Source organism: Symphalangus syndactylus, chromosome 14 (genome assembly GCF_028878055.3).
Source record: "Symphalangus syndactylus isolate Jambi chromosome 14, NHGRI_mSymSyn1-v2.1_pri, whole genome shotgun sequence".
NCBI lineage: Eukaryota > Metazoa > Chordata > Mammalia > Primates > Hylobatidae > Symphalangus > Symphalangus syndactylus.
The window spans coordinates 111581172-111602892 of NC_072436.2; the positions used below are offsets into that span (position 1 = coordinate 111581172).

Consider the following 21721-nt stretch of genomic DNA (forward strand, 5'->3'; position numbering starts at 1 on the left):
TCCACAATGCAAAGTACCGTTCTCCAGGTGACCCTTTGTTTATAAGACACAATACAGAGAAGGCTTCCAAACGGAGGAACGGCCATAAATCCAGAAAGAGAGAATGTTTTGTTGTTACTTGGAATCACCCCCAAATGACTCTAATCACCCAGGTTCATACAGTTAACAAAAGGTAACAGCAAAGTTCAGAAGAGGTAGGGGGAAAAGTGACCAGAATCCTTCCCAGAAATTGTAATTAATGAGCTAGGGTATCATATAATTTTTAACTACGAGGGGCTGGAGGGGACAGAGGGAGGCACAAGAGTAAAGGTGAAAGGACGTACCTAAATATATTTTGTTTTCCTTTTCTGTAGAAAGGAGATACAGAATTTATTGCAAAGGGACGATTATACTAAAAAAACTAATTATAACAACAAAAAGCCACCTTGGATTTCTATGATCTGCGGTTTCTATCGCTAGTAGATGTTGGCTTTCAACGGAGAACTTCAGACATATATCCAGAAGGCAATACCTGCTTGCAAAGAAAGTCTTATGATCAGGGGGAGAAAAAAGGTCCCCAATTTTTTATTGGTAGATTAATCCTCTCTGCACAGAATTAAAAGCCTTCAAAGTAAAACCAGCACACATATCTACCCTCTACTTTCTTGCCATCATTAAGATGTAAACATCTGGCAAGCACTTCCTAGAATAATCTCTGAGCTTCATAAATTACCCATCAATAGAGCGTTCCTTCTTGCCTCAGTGCCACCACTCACATTCAGGTGGGGAGAGCCTTCTCTGAAAATAGACAATCCGTGTGGAGGCGTCCTACGAATTAATGCATATTTCATGCTCCTTTCATTTCCTGGGTTAAAGCTCTTAACTGAGTCACCTCATGATAAGTTACTTTGCCTCATGATCTGCTCTGGGAGACTGAGTCCCTCAGAAAGCTGAGAAGGAGAGCAAATCCTTTGCCCCGTGGTCAACCTCCTGAAGCTAAGGCATGAATGTTAAACAGCAGTCAGATCAATACAAGCAAATATAGCTCAACTACACCATTTATTCAGCCATGAGAGATGTCGATAGCTAGATTAGGGTGATCCATCTTTTTGATTTCCTACTGTCTTCTCACTGACTACGCGAGGGCTTTTTCCTGTATTAAAAGTGTTTGCTTTCTCAACCATAAAAATTCCAATTATTACTCTGAGCACTCTGGAGTTAAGTTGCTGGCTGGCAGAGGCCTTGAATTACCTGAATCAGTCCAGGGAGGTAAGGAGCTGCCGGTACAATCATAGGCACGCCATAGGGATGCAGGAGAACTCCTTGAGACGCCAACATGCTTTACGTAGAGTTATTATTCCCTCTGAAGCTCAACACATCAGTGGAGAGTTAGGGGGAAATCTATAGACCCAACTTCTTCCGAACTACAAAGCTGGGAGCCAAATCGCTTCTGTCAGGAGCCAAGCACTCATCAACATCAACGCCGGGAGAGGAAAGAAAGAAAATCCGCATCAGCAACTCTTAATGCGAAAGTTTTCTTCCCAGACGACGAAGAGACACAGCAGCTGCAAAGTTGAAGCTACCAAAATGGAAGGTGCTATTTTGGGAACAGCTTGCCTAACATGACTAACCAAATACTCTTCATTAATTTAGTTCTCAGAGAGAGAGAGAGAGAGAGACCAAGAGACCAAGTGACAGAGGGAACCAGGCTATGAGATATAAGCTCACCCCACTGAATTTGGCCAAAAGAGCAAGGGATGGGGTCCACGTGAGATTTTTAGGGAAAAATAAACTGAGAAATGTAAATTAATGTGATTATCGCTTCCCAGTTAAAATTCAAATCCAGCAGGTTAATGTGGGCAATGTTTGGTACTGATAGAAAAAAAGTAAGAAGATATTCAGTCTAGTTTTCCTCCCGCTCTCTCGCTGATTTCAATTTTAAAGAGGCAATTTGTAAATAATACAATAAAACTACCAGCCAGCTTATATTTGCACAATGTGTGCTATGCAGAGAGAAGGAGTTAAATTATTTACACGTGTTATGTAATTTCATTCTCACAACAAGTCTCTGAAGTCACTACTATTATCAGTTATGAGTCCCATATAACAAATGGGAAACAGGGCTCATACTAGTTAAATGGTTTGCTCATAGTCACATAGCTTGTAGAAGGCAGTGTTAAGCTACAAACACATTCCAGAGTCCGATTCCTAACTACAACACTATTTTCACTGCTGTATTTCAGTCTGTAATAACATTTTCTATGCCTTTTATTTTGTGTTTTTAAAGACATTCTTTATTTTGAGCTTTCAACTGTGATATATTAATATGCAATACATTAACAAGAGATGTCTCCTTGTTCCCAGAGTTTCAAGGCATAGCTAACAAGCACCAAAACTATGGATAAAAAATATATTCAAGCACAGTTTTGAAATCTTTCTGGTGTTTGAAAATACCCACGCAATCATTTGGGATATGTTACATGGTAGCAGATAAATTCCTAGGGGATTACATGAATTGGCATTACTTCCAATTGAATTAATTAATATATTAATTAATATAATTGGAATTATACTGACTTGGGTGTCAGTATAATCACTAGCTGTGTGATGTTGAACAAGTTACTTAGCCTCTCTGAACCCTGTTCACTCATTTGGAAAACTGAGGTAATAATAGTCCCTACTTCAAAAGGCTGCGTTATCATTAAATGAAGTCTTAGCACCATACCATGATGTGTGCAGTAACGGTGGCTATTAGCCACTCTTACCATGTATTCCCTGTTCTCCTGATGATTGGTATAGACACATCTTTGGTTTCAGATTGAAGGCTTTGACTTGAGACTGAAGGCTCAGATAACATTCAAATTGTCAGTCTTCTAATCTTCATATTAGGAAGTCACGTGGGTGTGTGTAGTTCCACAATTTTGAAAGCACTAATATGAAGTTCTGATAAAGTGAATCCACTCAAATAATGCCCAAGTCCCAGGGTCACTGAAAATCACCTTCAAAACCAAACATTGCCACATTCCACTTCTCACTCTAAACAGGACACTTGATATAGATTTTGTTGAAACTGGGAGAGAGCCTCAAACACCGCCAAACATATCCAACTATTGGCGTTTTCTAAATCCAAATGTCAATTCCTCCACTTTCAGATAGCCAAGGTGTTTTTACACTACACTAATTTTAGTTGCTTGATTTAGCTGCATAATTACATTTCTAGATAACGACAGCAGACAGGGTTTGGCAGAGAATTCAATTATTTAAGGCTGAATTTTGGCCATCTTGACAAGGTTTCTCTGTAATTGATTCTCATGCATCAAAGTGGCCACGTTGTACAATTCAAAAAGCTCCCCTAACAGCTGTGCGCTGACCCCTCTTACTCAACAGCCCGATACTGTTTCTAACTTTAGCTTTTGACGACGACTTTCAACACCACATTTCTGAGAAGTTACCAGGGAGGACAGAAGCATCACTGTGAGGCGGACGTGTCTCTCCCGTCCACTTTCCTTTAGCAATCAACGGGAGGGGAGAGCTCTCACTTACTTAGGTAAGGCCTGCGTCAGATCAGATTGTCTCTTTAGTGTTGTAAAATAGAAAGACCACTGCCACTGGACCAGGAGGCAGGAGACTTAATTCCATCATTTAAGCAAGAAATTTACACATTTAGACTCTTAGTTTCCTGATCATAGAAGAGAGGTAACTATATCCACTTAATGAACAATGCTTCAATAAGCAAACTTGAGGAGGACGTAGCTGGAAACTGCAGAGAAGATAGTGATCCATTGTATTTATGTAAACTCTCTCTCTCTCTCTCCACACACACACACACACACACACACACAGCTCTCCATATTCTCAGGTTCCACATCCACAGATTCGACCAACCTCAGTTCTAAAACACACACACACACACACACACACACACACAAAAACACCTCTGCACCTGCACTGAACATACACAGACTGTTTGTTCTTGTCATTACTTCCTAAACAATAGAGTGTAACGATTTACACAGTAGTTACATTGTATTAGGCTTCATAAGTAACCTAAAGATGATTTAATATGTATACGGGAAGATGTGCATAGGTTATATGCAAATCCTAGGCCATTTTATATCAGGGACTGAGCATCTGCAGATTTTGGTATCTCAGGGGAGGTCCTGCAACCAATCCCCCACCATACTGAGGGATGACTGTATATACAATGGCATTTCGGGCCATGACAAATTAGATACATGATTCTGGTCACATCAGATTATATTATAATGTTACACTCCACTGTACCTTTTCTATGTTTAGATACAATCACCTACAGTATTCAGTGCAAGATTGCCTGACCCGTTTCTCAGAACGTACCCAGTGCCAATCGTTAAGGGACACGTGACTTTGTGTATATATGTTTATATATAAAGAATCTGCTGATTTTAGTAGGATAGAAGTAAGAGATATATCACATACAGGATAGAGATATATAGTTATAGCCTGTGTCGGGGATATTTTCTGTTTTCTTCTTAAGAACGCCATGATACAATAACCTTTTGCTGCTCCTGAGTAAAAAATATCTTCCTTATCTTGCGTGAAAATAAGGGCCGTCCCTCCCACCTCCAGTCGCGATCACCATTACACACACACTCTCTGATTCTGATTTTATATTTATATATTATTGTCCTGTATGATTGCGATACTTATGTTTTTGAAGTTGTATTAACTGTATCCTTGTTCAAAACCTTCCACTAATCATAAAGCCTGTAAATAAATAACAACTACTAAACAAAACCCCTTTTTCTTAACATAGGTTCTGTTTTCCCAAATGGGAAGAACCTAGTATTGCTGAGCTGTGATTCCTCCTTCTTGGAGCCTCCTCTAGAAGGTCGGCACTACGCTGTGTGTCTTTCCATTCCCCACTGGCAGTGCACATGGTTCATGGCAAATGTCTGGCTACTCAACATCTATTGTGTGGTATTAAGCTCATGGTATAATGCAGGAACTTTAAATAGTGGAAGAAATGGCAAGGTGAAAGGAGAGTGGGGAAGTTCTGGTAGTGGCTAAGAAACAGGCAGATCCCTGAAACATACTGAAGTCAAATAAAGAGCCGTGTATTGCCATCTGCTCTGCCCATCACAGGCAGGGAATAGTAAATGTTTTTCTGTAAACACTCAGATAATAAATGTTTTAGGTGTTGCAGAACTTACAATCTCTGTTGCAACTGCTCAAAATTCTGCTGTTGTAGCGTGAAAAACCATCCATTGACAATATGCCAATGAATGATTGTGGCCATGTTCCTGTCATACTGTATTTATTAAATTCCTATCATTTTTACAGGTCACAACATATTATTTTTTTTTTTTTAAATTTCCAGCCAGTTGTAAGTGCAAACAACATTCTTACCTCAAAGATTATACAAAAACAGGCAATGGTCCAGGTTGGGCTCACAGCCCATGGTTTGCTAACCCTTAATCTAGGGTATGTATTTTATCCAAGAAGTCAGACTTCAAGACAATGGCAAATACACACTCCTTTGCTGTTCCTTTCTGCTTCCCCACTATCTTCTTCTCTCTCCTAATGCTTCCTTGGTGCCAGTTCTGCTCATTTTCCCTGTGCCAGAGATTTCCATCAAGGATTTTGCTTTTTCTTAGCCAGGCTTTGAAAGCTCAATCTCATCCCTCCACCTAAAAAAAAAAAAAAATTCCTCCATCTAGCTCCACCTTCCATGATGACATTTCCTTCTTAGGTATTAACTCCTCTTTTCCTGTTCTAGATAAAGGCATTTTAGCTCTGGCTATCAGATACTGCATCTCCCTTCCCAGATTTTTTTTTTTTTTTTTAAACAGAGTCTCACTCTGTCCCAGGCTAGAGTGCAATGGCATGACCTCAGCTCACTGCAACCTCTGCAACCCAGATTCAAGCTATTCTCCCACTTCAGCCTCCCGAGTAGCGGGGATTACAGGGACCCGCCACCACACCTGGCTAATTTTTGTATTTTTAGTAGAGACAAGGTTTCACCATGTTGGCCAGGCTGGTCTCGAACTCCTGACCTCATTATCTACCTGCCTCAGCCTCCCAAAGTGCTGGGATTACAGGCGTGAGGCACCGCGCCCAGCCCTTCCTTTCCCAGATCTTAACAGCTAACATAAGCTGGGCACAGTGGTGCACACCTGAGTCTCCGCTACTCTGGAGGCTGAGGCAGGAGACTCACTTGAGCCCAGGAGTTTGAGACCAGACTAACACAGAGATCCAACATGAGTGACTGACCCTTCTGAGTGGTAGCCACTCAAAGTTTAGATGTCAATGAAAGGGAAGGAAGAAACAGAAGTGTTGGCTCTGACTGGAAGATGAGAGACGGGGTATCTAGAGAAGACCAATTCCTGCCTCATGGATTCTGTTGGTGAATAGAGCAACCCGCAGCTGTAGGGACCAAGTCCAGTCCATAGGAGGGGATGATGATGATCATGATAATGATTTGTCTGCACAGTGTAAAAAAAAAAAAAGGTAATATTGTTTAATGGGGGCATCTCATGTAAAATCTACATTTATGCCATCTCTTGAAAGACTGAAAGATCTAGGCATGTTGAGCCACAATTCTTTGTACCAATAATCACATCTGTGAAAAAGCTGCCTCTCCCGCAGGTCAGGAGCTCACTGTAGGATCAACTCTACCATTCTTTGCTTTCTAAAAAGCTATCCAGAAAGGAGCTGTCAACTGCCATTTGTTGACTATCAAGACAGAACAAAACAAAATGCATAAAACAGTGTTTCCCTGATCCTATCATCACATTCCTTATCTTTTGGATATTGACAATGTTTATTTCAAAATACAGATTTGTGCAGATTATGTAATTACTCACACAATCACTCACTTTGTTTCCAGACAAAAGTGGGTAATGGAAAATTTCCTACAGTGTCTGAGGCCCTTCATAATATTCCTCACTTTAACCTGTCCAAATTCATCCTCCGATACAAATTTTCCGTTTTCCTACAAATCACTCTTTTCTTCAAACCACACTGGCAAACTGTCTTTGCCAAATACCTCTGTGAATCCACTTTTCCATTTAAACTTGCCTGCTATGCAGAAATATCCTTTCTTCCTCTCTTCCTTTCTTCCTTTTAGATCATCCTTGCTGGCCCTAAGTCAAATGTTCCATGACACCTTCTGCAAAGTTGTCCCTGCCACCCCAGACAGAACTAACTGCACCATCACCTTTGTCCAAAAGTCATTTCAGCATTGCGTTTAGTTCAGAGACTGCCCACACCATATCACGACTCTTAATAGTGATCACACTTTTGAGAAGGCAGATTGGCTCAAATAAGGAAGCATGCCATTTCTTCTTGCTCACCCAATGACTAAAATGGCCACTAGCAAATGAAGTTTCCCCAAACCCTTCCAGAAATGACTGACTGAAAAAGTGTGAGGAAGATGGAGGGGCTGCCAGGGGCCCCCAGATCACTGAGAGCTACCGATGTTTCCAAGGTCATCACAAATGACCTGAGGGCATCACAATAGTAGAAAAAGCCTGCGTTTCAAAGTTGGAGAGGCTGGGTTTGGATCTGGGGGATCTGGGCTCTGTCGCCCTTTTATGTGTCTGAATAAAGACAACATACTCATCCTTGAGCCCTACTCCCATCAGGGCTAAGATGGTACAACACCTGTACCCTCTCACAAATGTATTACAGCAGTGAAATGACGTGCTGAAGATAGGTGTTCCTGGTGCTTGGAAGGCATCCAGAAAGTGCTAGTTTATTTTTACTTCATTCTTCAGAATGTTTTCAACGTACCCATTCAGAATTGTTTTTTGATCTCTCTGCTTATGATGGCAGCTCTGTCTATCTTCAGCGCCCCACCAACACCCCATACAGATGTTGCTGTTTGAGCTTCCATTCCATTATCCCTCCAGTAAAACTGCTTATATATACATCCCATCCTTCAACAAGCAGCCATATGCCAGGTCTTCCCAGCACTACCTCCTGCCCCAATCCCAGCACTTGTGATCTATGGGGCTGAGATTCTGAAACATCAGCAGTGATTTGCCCTGGGATGGTAAAGGCCTAGCTGGCATTCTCACTCCGGTGTGCTTCCATTCTATCTCCTCCAACACCTCCTCAATCACTTTGTTTTCCTGCCATTCACACAGGACTTGGCACAGAGTAGTTGCTCAATAAGTATTTGAGAATGATCTGTCACCTGTGGGATGAGACAGAGGTTCAGAGAGTCCAAGTGGCTTGTCCAAGGTTAAACAACAGAATGTGTGCCTGGTCAGTTACCAAGAGTCAGGTTTCCCTACATGCCTGTAATACGTGCTGAGTCATCAAGAATGATGACACTAGTGTATCAGCTTGAACCCGAATTGAGAAATGACACTCACTGCCAGACATGCATTCAAACTCCATCCAGAATAGATGAGAAGAGGGCATGGAAAAGCATTACCTAGCATGGACCGCAAGAAAAATTCCCTGAGATGCTACATAATATTTAGAATACCAAGGACTAACAAATGAATTCCCAGTGAAGGAGAGGATGGCTACAAAAGGGCTGTCAATGTGGCACCTAGGTCACAACCGCATCAAATTATCAAGATGGGAATATAGGAAAAGCTTCCATAGACTGTGGACAGGATATACCAGACCATCAACCAACCTCTCTCCAGATTACAACCACCCCCACTGGAAATCTCAGCGGAGGACTAGTCTAGCAAAAAGAGACATCCAGAGAAGAGAAGTCACATCTCCCCACTTAGAGAGTGCTTTCAGTTAGTGTGTGCAAATGAGCTGTTCCATGGGAAGTTCTTACGAGAACGACAAGTAAGTACTAAGCTTATGTTATTCTTGTGGCATTACAATTCTCTCGCCTCCTGGCAACTTCTTACCGTGCCTGGCTCCCTTGTTGCAAGCACCATAGCATAGTAGTTAAGAGCTCACATTAAACCACACAGACCACATTAAAAGCCCAGTTCCTACCAGTTATCAGCTTTGTGTTCCCATGCACATTACTTAACCTCTCTGTGCCTCAGATTTATTATCTGTGAAATAAGAATATCGTGAGTAGCCGTAACACATGGAGTGGTCCAAAGATTTAAATAAGTACAATATGCTGCAGTGTGTAGCTTAGAGGCTCATAGCAAACACTCAGTAAATGGCTGTTGATAGTTGTCATAGTGACAACAGAATTAGCAGCTGGTTGGAGGATCAAGCCAGGGATAGCAAAACTCTTCCTCCCTTCAACCACTAATTGCTCAAACGAAATCCTGCTAACAAATGCAACTTGTGAAGTGCCTTCTTGTTTAAGAGCTTACCTCCTTCTTCTGTGTTCCCAACAAAAAAAACTAAGACCCAGGAATTAACAAAGGATAGGTATATGGCTTCTGTAAATGGAAAATGCAATTTTTGAAACCAAAACAGTAAATAGGATATCAAGTTCAATTCATGGTTTTTAGGGATGATGAAGACAGTACCTTTAAATCAGAAGTAACTTAAAGAATCCAGGACCCTGGGTTACTCTAACCAGCAGTACTGACCACATCTCTAAAAATGGTTATGGAGATGCACAAAGAAAATTCCAGTAGGTCTTGTAAGTGAGGAGCCTGCTGATAATCATTACAAACTCGAACCCCCAGTGGTTCAGGCAGCACCATGCTCCTCTTGGTTCATTAAGCGTTTCCTGACCTGATTCTCCTCTGAAAGCCAGACTGACTGGCTGAATGAGCAAATCTAAGAATATCAACCCCGCACATCATCTCTGCTGAGATCAACAATGCTTCAGGAACCGACCTCTGACCTGTCTGGGGATGAATGGCAACTGGGTTTGAGAATTTGTTGACCTTGCTCGAGGCGAACAAATACTCCCTGAGGCCTCTCGGAAGCGGGGAGGATGCAGCTACTCCACTAGGCTTTTCTTTGTGCCTTCTCTCCATCTTCTGCCTTCTGTGCTCCAGGTCCCTACAGGAGCTGGACACAGGGGCCACTCCTAATAGCACAGGTCTCCAGGACTGGTAAAGGAGGATTTTTGTACTAATTCCATGCAGTTGCTGAATTAGCTGAACCACCTGAGCTTTCTGGGTATTATTTTCTCTTTAGAAACTAAGTGTCCTGGACTGGCATCTTGCAAGGTATACTTTGCAAGGATAGAAGGCTCATCAGATGCCTCATTGTAAAAAAGGACACCATGGTCAAATGAGTTGGAGAAATTCAGCTTGCTCTCTCTTCCTCTGGGGAATTCATGATGACTATTAGCATATACAAGCACCCGAGAAGTCCTGTAAAGAAGAAAACAAAATAAAACAAAACAAAAAACTGCTGGGCCTTGTTTGATCCAGACTTTGCAAAACTGATTTGATGACCAACACACCATCCATCCATCCACCCACTCATCATCCACCGATCCATCTACCCACCCATCCACTCACCATTCATTTTGCTATCTATTGGATTATCTGGTTTTTGAGAATTATGTATCAGCCCTGTGCTAGGCTTTTGGCTTCTTCTCTTCTTCATTCCTTCCTCCTACATCTTCATCATCACTATCGGAGTCACTACCACTTATTCAATGCTTACTATGTGCCAGACACAGTACTCATTTCATTGTATCTGTTATCTCAGTTTATCCCCTCTTCATTCCTGTGAAGTAGAGTCTGTTCCATTTAGTACATTAGTAACAAGAACACTGAGACCATGAGAGGGGAGGTGAATTGGCCAAGGCCGTAGAGTTAGTCAAACACAGAGCTATACCCATGAACTGAGAGAGGCTACAAAACTACAAAACTCTCTTGTGCTAGATACTTTGAGAAGGCTTTTTTTTTTTTTCAATGCGATATGGATTAATATACTCTGAGAAATGGTAGCCTGGGTTTTTAGAAAATAATTTTATTTATTTATTGAGACAGGGTCTCACTCTGTCACCCAGGCTGGAAGGCAGTGGCATGATCATAGCTCACTGCAGCCTCCGACTCCTGGGCTCAAACAATCCTCCTGCCTCAGAATCCTGAATACCTGGGATTACAGGTGCATACCACCACGTCTGGCAATTTTTAAATTTTTTTTCAGACATGGGGGTCTCGCTGTGTTGCCCAGGCTGGTCTTGAACTCCTAGGCTCAAGCGATCCTACCACCTCAGCCTCCCGAAGTCCTGGGATTACAGGCATGAGCCATGTGCCTGGTCTTAGCTTGGACATTTTAACTCAAGCTCAGTGGTTTCTTCATCTCCTTTACTCTCCACCCCTCAGTCAATCTCAACCACCCTAACATTCATTAGAGGTAAAGGAATACAAATCCAAAGGGCAGAGAGAGGAGGAGAAGACTTTGATGGCTGGAGAAGAGCTGACCTACACCACCCACCACTGAGTCTTCAGGAAGTGGGAAAATGCCTCCCAAGCAAGAGAGAGCCGGAGGCACATGGAAATGGGCTGATCACCAGGGACACCAGGAAATAATAACCACTGGAGGAGAAAACAGAAGGGGAAGGAACGCAGGAGGACGACAGATAAAGAGATTATCAGGTTGCCCTTTCTTTGTGAAGCTGAGGCATCATCTCCACCTCAAGGGCTGATTTCTCCTTGGCTTTTTCCCATAGCATTGCCTCTTCTAGGGGTGAAACTGTGGTTCCTCAATCTTATTTTTGATGCATAAACCACTCTGACACTGGACCACTCTGAATTGTGCCCTCATCCTGGAAAACTGCACGTAACTCCCCAAATATTCCCCATCATTGTAGGGAGTTGATGGCTCTTGTGAAATTCCCCAAAGGACTTCAGAGGAGCTTCTGACTGTCCATCAGATTTCCAAGTAGGTAGCAAGATGTGCTGTACTTTTTACTAAGGGCAGGCATGGGTAAAGTCAAGATCCCTTAAGGCGGGCTCATATTAACAGCTTGGATGGCTGTTCTCACGTGAAATCATGTTGACGTGTTTACCAGCACTGTGACTTTGATGCTATGAACCTGCCAGTCAGCATTCACCACAGCTTGGCAGGGGCAGGTTTTCAAGGTGGCAAGAAGGTGCTAAGGCACCCCATATTGTAAAAGCAAGTCTGTGCTTAAGAAGTGCAAATCACATCTTTCATTCCCTTGTCCAATAACTAGCAGTCATCTCAGAACAGGAGATGGCTTCCTTCTGCTGAAGCTTTTTCTCCAGCTTCAGACCAGGAAAAAAAAAAATGTTATCAGACCAACGAACGGGTATTAATCATCACTGGGAACCCACCAAACACAGCACTGGAGGAGAAAAGGAGGTAGCAGATAAACCTGTGTTTTCAGACACTATACAGCCTACTTTTGCAGACAAGACAGAGACGTGAGGGACCCAGAACCAAGCTGTGCCAAGCTATGCAGCTGAACCTCTCATTGGAGAGGATTAGCCGAGGGGCTGACTGCTGCAAGATGGTTTCTCCGCGATGTCATGGCCAGGCAGCTGGTGGCAACAGGGAGCCTCTGACAGGTGGGATTTTCAACTTCCCAGATTAGCAGTGTCCTTGTGGGACACCCTGGGGACATCAAAAGAGGAACCACCCTGAGTGACCTCATTTCCTTTCTGGCTCTTACATAACAATCTATTTTAAAATATTTTAAGATAAACTACATATGCCATTTATTATTTGCCAGACATCTTCTAACCCCTTTGTGTATTAACTCACTTAATCTTCACAACTATCCTATAAGGTAAATCATATGACTATCTTCATATTACTGTGAGGAAAACAAGACACAGAGTGGTAAAGTAACTTGCCCAAAATCACACAGCTTGTGAAGGGTAAATCTGGCCCCATTCATAATCCCATGTTATGCTGCCTTTCCATGTATTTCACGTTTGTTTGTTTTTTTAAAATATATTTCTCTGGGACAGGCATGGTGGCTCACGCCTGTAATCCCAGCACTTTGGGAGGCCAAGGCGGGTGGATCACCTGAGGTCAGGAGTTTGATACCAGCCTGGCCAACATGGTGAAAGCCCACCACTATAAAAAACACAAAAAGTTAGCTGGGCATGGTGGCACGTACCTGTAATCCCAGCTACTTGGGAGGCTGAGGCAGGACAATCGCTTTAACCCAGAAGCCAGAGGTTGCAGTGAGATGAGATCACACCATTGCACTACAGCCTGGGCAGCAACAGCGAAACACGTCTCAAAAAACAAACAAACAATATAAGTATATGTATAGATAGATAGATAGATAGATAGATAGATAGATAGTTCTCTGGTCTCCAGTTTACTAATAAAAAGTACTTATTTTTATCATAATAGCAATGTATCATATTGGCCAGGAAGTCAGCTATTGAAGCCATAACAAGTTTGGGTCCAAATTTGGGCTCTGAAAATCCCTGGCTGTTTTTCCCTGGGCAAGTTACTTAACCTTTCTGAACCTCAATTAATTCCCTTATAAATTTGGGGCAATAATACTCCCCTAACAGGGTTGTTGTGGGGTTGCTCTAAGTAATATAACCACATACTTAAAATATTCCTTGGGCTTACACCCATTTGTGTTTGAGCTTTATTCATGGTGTTTCTTATGATCACATCTGTTTATATCTCAATTAGAATGCTGAGCACTTAAATGATGATTCACTTACTACTGATCGACCTTCATTTATCCCAGTTTCATGAATCAACAAATCCCCATTTTTGCTTAAGCTAGTTTGCATTGGGTGTCTGTCCATTAAAACGAATAGTTTCCAGACTACTACAAAAGTGGTTGTAAGATTAGTGCATACAGCACTAATCACAATAGCAAAGACATGGAATCAACACAAATGCCCATCAAAGATAGACTAGATAAAGAAAATGTGGTACGTACACACCATGGAATACTATGCAGCCATAAAAAAGGATGAGATCATGTCTTTTGCAGGGGCATGGATGGAGCTGGAAGCCATTATCTTGAGCAAACTAACACAAGAACAGAAAACCAGACACCACACGTTCTCACTCATAAGTGGGAGCTGAACAATGAGAACACATGGACATAGGGAGGGAAACAACACACACTGGGGCCTGTGGGGGGTGGTGGGGGAAGGGAGAGCATGAGGATAAATAGCTGACGCACGTGGGGCTTAATACCTAGGTGATGGGTTGATAGGTGCAGAAAACCACCATGCCACACGTTTACCTATGTAATAAACCCGCACATCCTGCATATGTATCCTGGAACTTACAATAAAATTAATTTTTTTTAAGAAAAGGTAACTTTCAAAACAATAGATTAATGCATACATATACATACACTTGCATAAAAGGCAGTCCTAGAAGATATGTTCTGCTTAAGTTTTTAACAAACCCTTTCCTAGGTCTCACTATGTGCCAAACACAATTCTAAGCACCTCCAAGACTTTGACTCATCCAGTCTTTTAATAAGGCCACGGTATTGGTACTCATAATAGCACCATTCTACAAATGAGGATATTAGAACTCAGAGGCCTTACATCATTCATGGCAACTTGAGCAGGGAGGGCCTGCAGTCAAAGCCACACCTGCCCAATCCCAAATCCTACTTCCTTTCCTCTGCCTGCTTCACATGACCAAGGATGTTGATGTAATTGCTAAGTAAGGAATCCTGGAAATCTACTAAGGAGCTGGCACCGACACTCAGGTGCCCACATTCTAAATCTTGCCTCAATGCTGAAATCTCTTCTGAGGCCCAGGAAAAGCACGGTGGGTGGTGAACAAGAATTCCAAAATATCCTTCCAGAGAAATCCCACTGCTGCAGAGCCATGCCAAACAGATTGTACAGTCTCCAAACTATATTCAGACCCAGACATACAAACACTGACCTGAAATCAACCTACCACCCTCCACGTCTTCGTTTTAAATAATGTTTGGCAGACAAGAGTTGTTTGCCTCTTCTACAAATGCTTGTAAACTTATTGAGCTGGTTAGGCACTAATTTTTCTACACGCCCACCTATCATAGGTCTGGACTCAACATGTCAGCATTCCATTAAATATTTACCACATTCATTTACATCTCCCCCAACCATATTGAATAGAGCTCAACGTGGAAATTCACAGACTCCAGGGTGGCCATTTGTTTTTAGGATTACTGCACAGACCTCACTTCCTTGGAGATTCCCTGGCTGGCCTCAAAGATGAATGCTTCTTTTAGGACCAAAATAGAACAAAGGGACAAAAGGGAACTGAAGGATTTAAAATTAGGATAAAAAAAAAGAAAGAAAGAAGAAAAAAATTGGCACTGGAGTTGGCCTGCCTTAACCATCTAAAACTTACCAATGATGCCCAACTTTTAGTGTGGTTCATCCCATATGTTCCCATACTCCCACTGGGACCTAACATTTGCAGGCGCTATTTATCATTCTGGCTAGTGGTGTGCTCATCTGCCTACCTCGCTAAGCAGCCTTCGTTGTTATTTTTATAATTACTGGGAGTCTTTTTCATGTTGCACTCTGCCAGAACTCCGGCTCACCACACACCTGTTCTACGCAGAACACATGGAGAGATGGGGGGTGGGTCTGGCGATTGAGAGAAGGCAAAGACAGCCTTTTCAGCCGGCTATAAAAAGCAAAATCAAGAATAAAGCAGAAGCCCAGAAGCCACTAGGTACCTTTTTGTTAAAAGCTGTATTCTGCACTGACACTTTATTTAACAAGCATTCTCTATGTCTAAGAGTTTGTTTATAAGAATGCTGTTCTGATTTTAACAAACATTAAATGGTTTAGTCTTCATAATGACTGACAATGAATATTATCATTCCCATCTCACAGATGAGACACTTAAAACAAAGAAAGGTTAAATAATTTGCCCAAGGGTGCACAGGTGATAAGTGGTAGACTTGAACCAAATCTGAATCCAGGTACTTATGGGTGAAACTATTCTACCATGCTGCATCTAACCAGAATCACTCTCACCACCAAATATCATCATCACCACCACCACCACCACCACAACTAACACCATCAGCACTGTCACTACGACCACCAGAGCCACCAGCACCACCAGCACTACCACCATGGCTATCACCAACACTACCATCTACCATCACTGCCATCACCACTATCCCAACTCCATTACCATGGCCATCACCACCACCACCGCTATCAACACCATCACTATCACCATCACCATCATTACCACCATCACTACCATTACCACCATTATTACCACTTCATCACCATCAGCACCGTCACTACCACCAGCACTACCACCATCACCTTCATCACCACTGCTACCACCATCACCATTCACAATCACCACCACCACCATTTTCACATCATCACCATCAGCATCATCACTACCATCACCACCACAGTCACCACCACTATCACCACCAGCATCACCACCATCACCACCAGCATCAAAAGTAGAATTATGTATTGAGCTCCTTCCATTTTGCTGGGTACCGTACTAGGGTGCTATACAAACTAGCTCGTGCCATACTCCCAACAATGCTATGCCTTTGTGGTCTTGCTGTTACCTCTATTTCATAAATGTAGAAATGAAACTGCAGAGAAGTCGAGAAACATGCCCAAAGAGCTAGTTGGAGGCCCATAAGATTTGTAATTTGTTTCAGACTCAAAGTCAGTTCTGTTTCACATTCCCGTGAATGCACTTCACTCCTGTACTCCTGCAGCTGGAGGCAGCGGGTGGAGGTACTGCTCACTGGACATTTCATAAAACTGACTCCCTGCTTCTCACCCACCATATTAGAACTGGGATGCTAGAGAGCACCTTACCAAGCTGGTGAGCGCCTTTGTCTTTGGTGACTGCTACCAACTAATATATGAGACCAGTTGCTCGGTGATGGTGACGGTCCTAACGGCAATGGCGATAGTGGTGGTGATGATAATAGCAATGGATTGGTGACAGTGGTGATAGTGGTGGTGATGGTAGAGTTCAGATGGAAATTCTGAGCTCTGGGAGCTTTGGCCTAAGATATGCTGAAACCTTGGTAGACTTGAACCGGCCTGTCACTCTCTTCCATGAAGCCCCGTACCACCCAGGTCAGTGCCACCTGACTTCACCAAAGCCTGCGAAGTCTGACTTCAGGGAGTTGTATTTCTTCTCTTCTGGCTGAACATCAGCTTTGGGGATGAATCTCAGGCTTAATTTTCAAAACGTTTTACTCCTGGCCATTTCTCTTCTGTCCACTCCTAGTCCAAGCAACCATCAGCTTGCACCAGTATTATCACAGTGGCTTCCTACTTGACACCCCCGTCCTCAGCTTTCTATCTTGTCTCCCTCTATTCTCTGCAGAAAAGCCAAACTGGCCTTTGTAAAAGGCTAATTATGGTCATTTGACTCCTGCCTAAACCCTCTTAGTGTGTGTGTGTGTGTGTGTGTGTGTGTGTGTGTGTGTTTTCCTTCTTCTTCATTCCTCTTGGGAAAAAATCCAACTCTAGGTCAAGATTTCCAGTCCCCAGTGGTCTCTGGCCCTTATGTGTCTCTTTACCCCTCTCTCACTGGCTCACTGGTCCCTTTGTTTTTCCAGCATCTTAAAGACACCTAGGTGTGCAACAGGCACTACACACACTCTATGCCTTAGTGTGAATCCTCTCTTCCACCCTGACCACATCTCCTTGCCTACCTCCCACTCCATTTCAGCTTTGATGTCACTTTTTCACAAAAAGCTTCCCTCACCCCTGAATCCAACTCCTACTCTTTTCCTTCAGAGCATTTATCACACCTGGCAAGGCACAGTTATGTGATGATCACTTGCTCACGGCCTGTCTCTCTCCCACAGGCTTGTAACCTCCATGAAGAAAAGGAGGCCTGCTTTCCTTGTCTGTGTCCCTTCAATGACCAACCCAATCTCTCAGACAGAGGCTAAATAAGGATGTGTTGCATGAATGAGTGAGTAAATTAATTATTAACCATTGACTTCAGGGAAATAATCAGATTTGATGTGACTTAATCATTCTAGGCCTCACATGCCTTGCAATAGATGACCAACTATGGCTTCTCTAAACAGATCATGCAGTGTTAGGAAGATTATACAAACAGTTAAAAACATACCATTTCTCTTCTCCGATAGTACCATATAACTCTCAAAAGTCTGCTATGTGTAAGCAGATAGTTGCCTTATGTAATACAGTAACTGCTGCCTTGAATTAAAGACATCATTATTTTGGAAAGCTGATCTTTCTCTGATACACAAAGTGAAGGATCCATCCCTCATATAAACACATAATCTTCTTGGCACACCGCATGATTAAAGAGGAAATGTGATTTTATTTTTTTGGAAACTGATATTTCTCACAAAGCCAGGAAGAACTATCAGAATAAAGGGATGTTTGTTTGGGTGAATCACCAGCTTTGCACAAATCCCAAGTGCTAATTGCATAATGGGTCTTTACAAAATGCTGTAATACGAGTTCGGCTGGTTTCTTCTGTTTGGGGTTTGAAAAATAGATTGTTTAGTAACCCATCAAAGATATATGTAAACCAAGTAAACAATAGAGCAGATGTTGACTGCTGTCTTGTGCCATGTAGACATAATTAAAAACAATGAGACACTCACGGATTCAAATAATAGAGAACAAACACAAATACAAAAATCAGTAGAATATAAATGTAAACTGCATTTGCCGGACACCTGCTTTCCGAGTCCAAAATGCTGTATCATATTTCCCTGATGAAAAATGTGTGTAATGTTCTTTATTTACATATATATATATATATATTGTGTTCTCCACTTTTCGGGAAGACTGTAAAAGGCTATCTTCCACAATGAATATTTGCTTCAATTTCATCACTACTGACAAGCATACTGGACAGTTAAAAAGATTTATAAGCAAAAATGTTAATAAGAACCAGATAGCTAAAACTTTCACATTTGTAAAAGAAATTCAAGCCTCCGGTTTGGGTGGGGGTAGGGTAGAGTAGGGCTTTAATCATTTGTCTTTGCATTTATTCCTTCATGTATTCATTTAAGAATTCTACTAAAATGACATGTCTATTTCCTAAAAGCCTTACATATCTTTCTTTTTTAACTCAAGAGAATTTCCTAAAATCAAGATTTTATCATAGACAAAAATATTACTGTTGACTAGAATATTTAAAGTATCATTCTAATTTTCTAAATATTCTGTTTTACCCCCTCAAACTCCTACTCTGTCTTCTGTTGGTTTTCAGTTCTCAGTTCTATAGGGAAAGAAATATCACCACACACAAAATGAAATGCATGATATAATTAAGAAAACACAAGTGCAAGTGCAATCCATTAAAAAAAAAGAAATAGAGCTTTTCTCTGCCGGTATCTTGAAAGATTGATTGAGGGCTCCAAATAAAATATATGAGGTTATGATTTGTTTTCTTCCAATTAGGAAAAAAAATAAAAACTGAGGTTAAAATTAGAGCTTTCTATGGCTTACTCAAGAGAAGAAACTTTCCTACATCCAGAATTCCCAATTCAGAAAATAAATGTCCTCGATAACGTTCAAAACGAAGCAGCATTCTTTTTCAGTGAAAAATTGAAAAAGATTCATTTTTAAAAGCCTCAAAAACCCCATTGTTTAAAGATCACATCAAGCTCCTGTTGACTTATCGTGAACGAATGGTGATTCGGCTTACAGTCAACTCGCCCTCTCCCCTGCCTGTTGTTTTTGATGATATAGAAGGACGGAGGATTCTAATGTGATCTGCATCTCTTTATGCTAATAAAAGACTATCAGCCCATTTTCACAGACAACACCATAATGCATAAACACCAAATGGGAAACAAATAGGGCCGTGATGCCACTGTGAAACAAACCAATCAGCCCTGAAACACCTAAGACAGATCGCATCCGGTTCTTCATTCATTCTTTATAAAAAGGCAATGAAAATGTCTCTAAGCGAATCTGATTAAACACACACACATACACAACCGCGCACAGGCGCACACCATCTCAGAGCTCAGGAAGGTTGTACAGCACTAAATTCTTTTGATTTATGAAGCAGTCTTCACTGCACTGAGCAAAACAGCATGGCAAGGCAGGACCCCACTCCCTGAAACTCCTTTATGAACACGACCAGGCCCCGCAAGTGAACAAAAGCAGTGGTGCGGGGTGTATAAATCATTAATACGGTGCCGTGCAGTGACTGTGTTTCCTCTGTTAGTTGGACAGCTCCTCAGTACAACAGGGATTTGGGGATTGGAATTGGCTGCGGAGAAACACACTCCATCATTCTCAGTGCTGATGATTCTCACAGCCTCGTTCTTTCCCCTCTCCCTCCCTCCTCCCCAAGTCCAACAGCTTCATGGTTTGCTGCAATTCATTAAACAAAATCGTAATGACTTAAAAAACAAAATCGGGAAGAGCTTCAAAGTTGACAGGTCGCTTGAACTCTTTCCTCTTTTGACAAGTCCTGCCTTTGAAGGAAAAGAGGCCCACTCCATCAACTGGAGCTATTCTTCCATCGCAGGAACCTGGCAGAGGTCTCTCCGTAAATCATACAGAACCAGCCACTGACCAGCACAGTGAGGAGGAGGACATAGGGATGGTGCAGAATAGTGGCTCTAAGTGTCAGTTCTGGGGCGAAAGTGTCTGGTTTTAAGTATCAGCTCTCCCACCTAAGCCTTGGATTCTGCATCTAAAAATGAAGCCATTAATTTCAACTCCCTGGAGGCTTTTTGTGGGGGATTAAATGTGATAATCCATGTAAAAGTGCTTAGTCGTGTGCTTGTCACAAAGCACTCCATAAAAGTTATTGATTATTTCATTACTTTAATTATTTTATTATTATGATCATCATTGTGGAAGAAGGCTGGCTTCTCTCGTTGCCTAAATGGTCTTACAAGCCGCCTCTCCTACTGCTGTCTGAAAGAGCCTCATTTTTTGAACGGAACCAAAGAGACTTAAAAAAAAAAAAAAGAAAAAGAAAAAAAAAGAAAGATAAAAAAGAAGAAAGAAAGGAAAAAAAAGTCTTCAGGAATCCTGAGTCACGTATTCTAAATGGAGACCCCCAGTGGAAGGTTCTGCCACTGCACCACGAAGAAAAGAGAATTTCTCCACTCAACCCCTTCCTGTGTTAATTGCTCATTGCAAACCCTTAGGGGGAAAAGGAAGAAAGAAAGAGAGCAAACAAACAAAGAAAAATGCATAGTTTTATACAGATTATTTGGTTGAGAGAACCTGTCAACGAGTTTAAGCAGAGACAATAGATAGATCCAAAGCAAAGCCACTTTCAGGAGGCACTTTTCTGTTTCCAGAAATTCCATGAGTGGCCCGGATGAAGAGTGATGTGGAACTAGGAGTCCCACACCCCTTTCTTTTGCTTCAGAAGGAAGAGCAGCAGTGGGGAACACGCTGCCTCTCCTAGAACAGATCCAGGGCCTGAAAATGCATGTGTCAGTTCTCCCAGTCCATCCTGAAACTGGGGTACCCTCCCAGACATCACTGCCAAGCACCCAGGTGCCCTGGGGCCACCAGAGAGCCCCGCCAGACACTCCCAGACTCTCCTGGGTGACAATCTACACTTTAGCAGGGCCCCGCCATATTAAAGCTTATGGGAATAAACTTCAATGCGTGCCCAAGTCTCTGGCATCACAGAATAATGACGTTCTGAATGGAAATAAATGAAGGCCCTGCAGTGTGATTCTGTCAGCTTTTGAAAGTAAATAACTTCACTACTGACAAGAGCAAGACAATTTTTATTTTCCTTCCTTCTGACACTGAGCATTAATTGAGCTGTGTAGCCATATTACAATCCAGTGACACAGGCAGGAATGACAGCTCGCTGAAGGAAGAAAGAGAAGAGCTCCCAAACAGGGTAGTGGAACCAAGAAGACCCAGAGTGACACCCAAGACCCTTGTATCTGTGTACTTGGCAGGCC

General features: G+C 42.2%; 1 protein-coding gene across 37 annotated transcripts in view; it reads right to left on the bottom strand.

Moving 5' to 3' along the window:
* The window catches only part of RBFOX1 (RNA binding fox-1 homolog 1), a 2507416-nt gene that overhangs the window by 382209 nt on the left and 2103486 nt on the right, over window positions 1-21721 (bottom strand). The window contains exon 1 of one of the 37 annotated variants that reach the window (XM_055240502.2): window positions 1231-2365. The exons of 30 other annotated variants lie outside the window; for them this stretch is intronic. In XM_055240502.2, coding sequence (XP_055096477.1) covers window positions 1231-1317 — 87 coding nt within the window. In that variant the 5' untranslated portion in view covers window positions 1318-2365. Of the gene's footprint in view, window positions 1-1230; window positions 2366-21721 lie in introns of those variants that run through there. 6 more of the 37 variants (XM_055240501.2, XM_055240510.2, XM_055240499.2 and 3 more) reach the window with 6 other exon arrangements.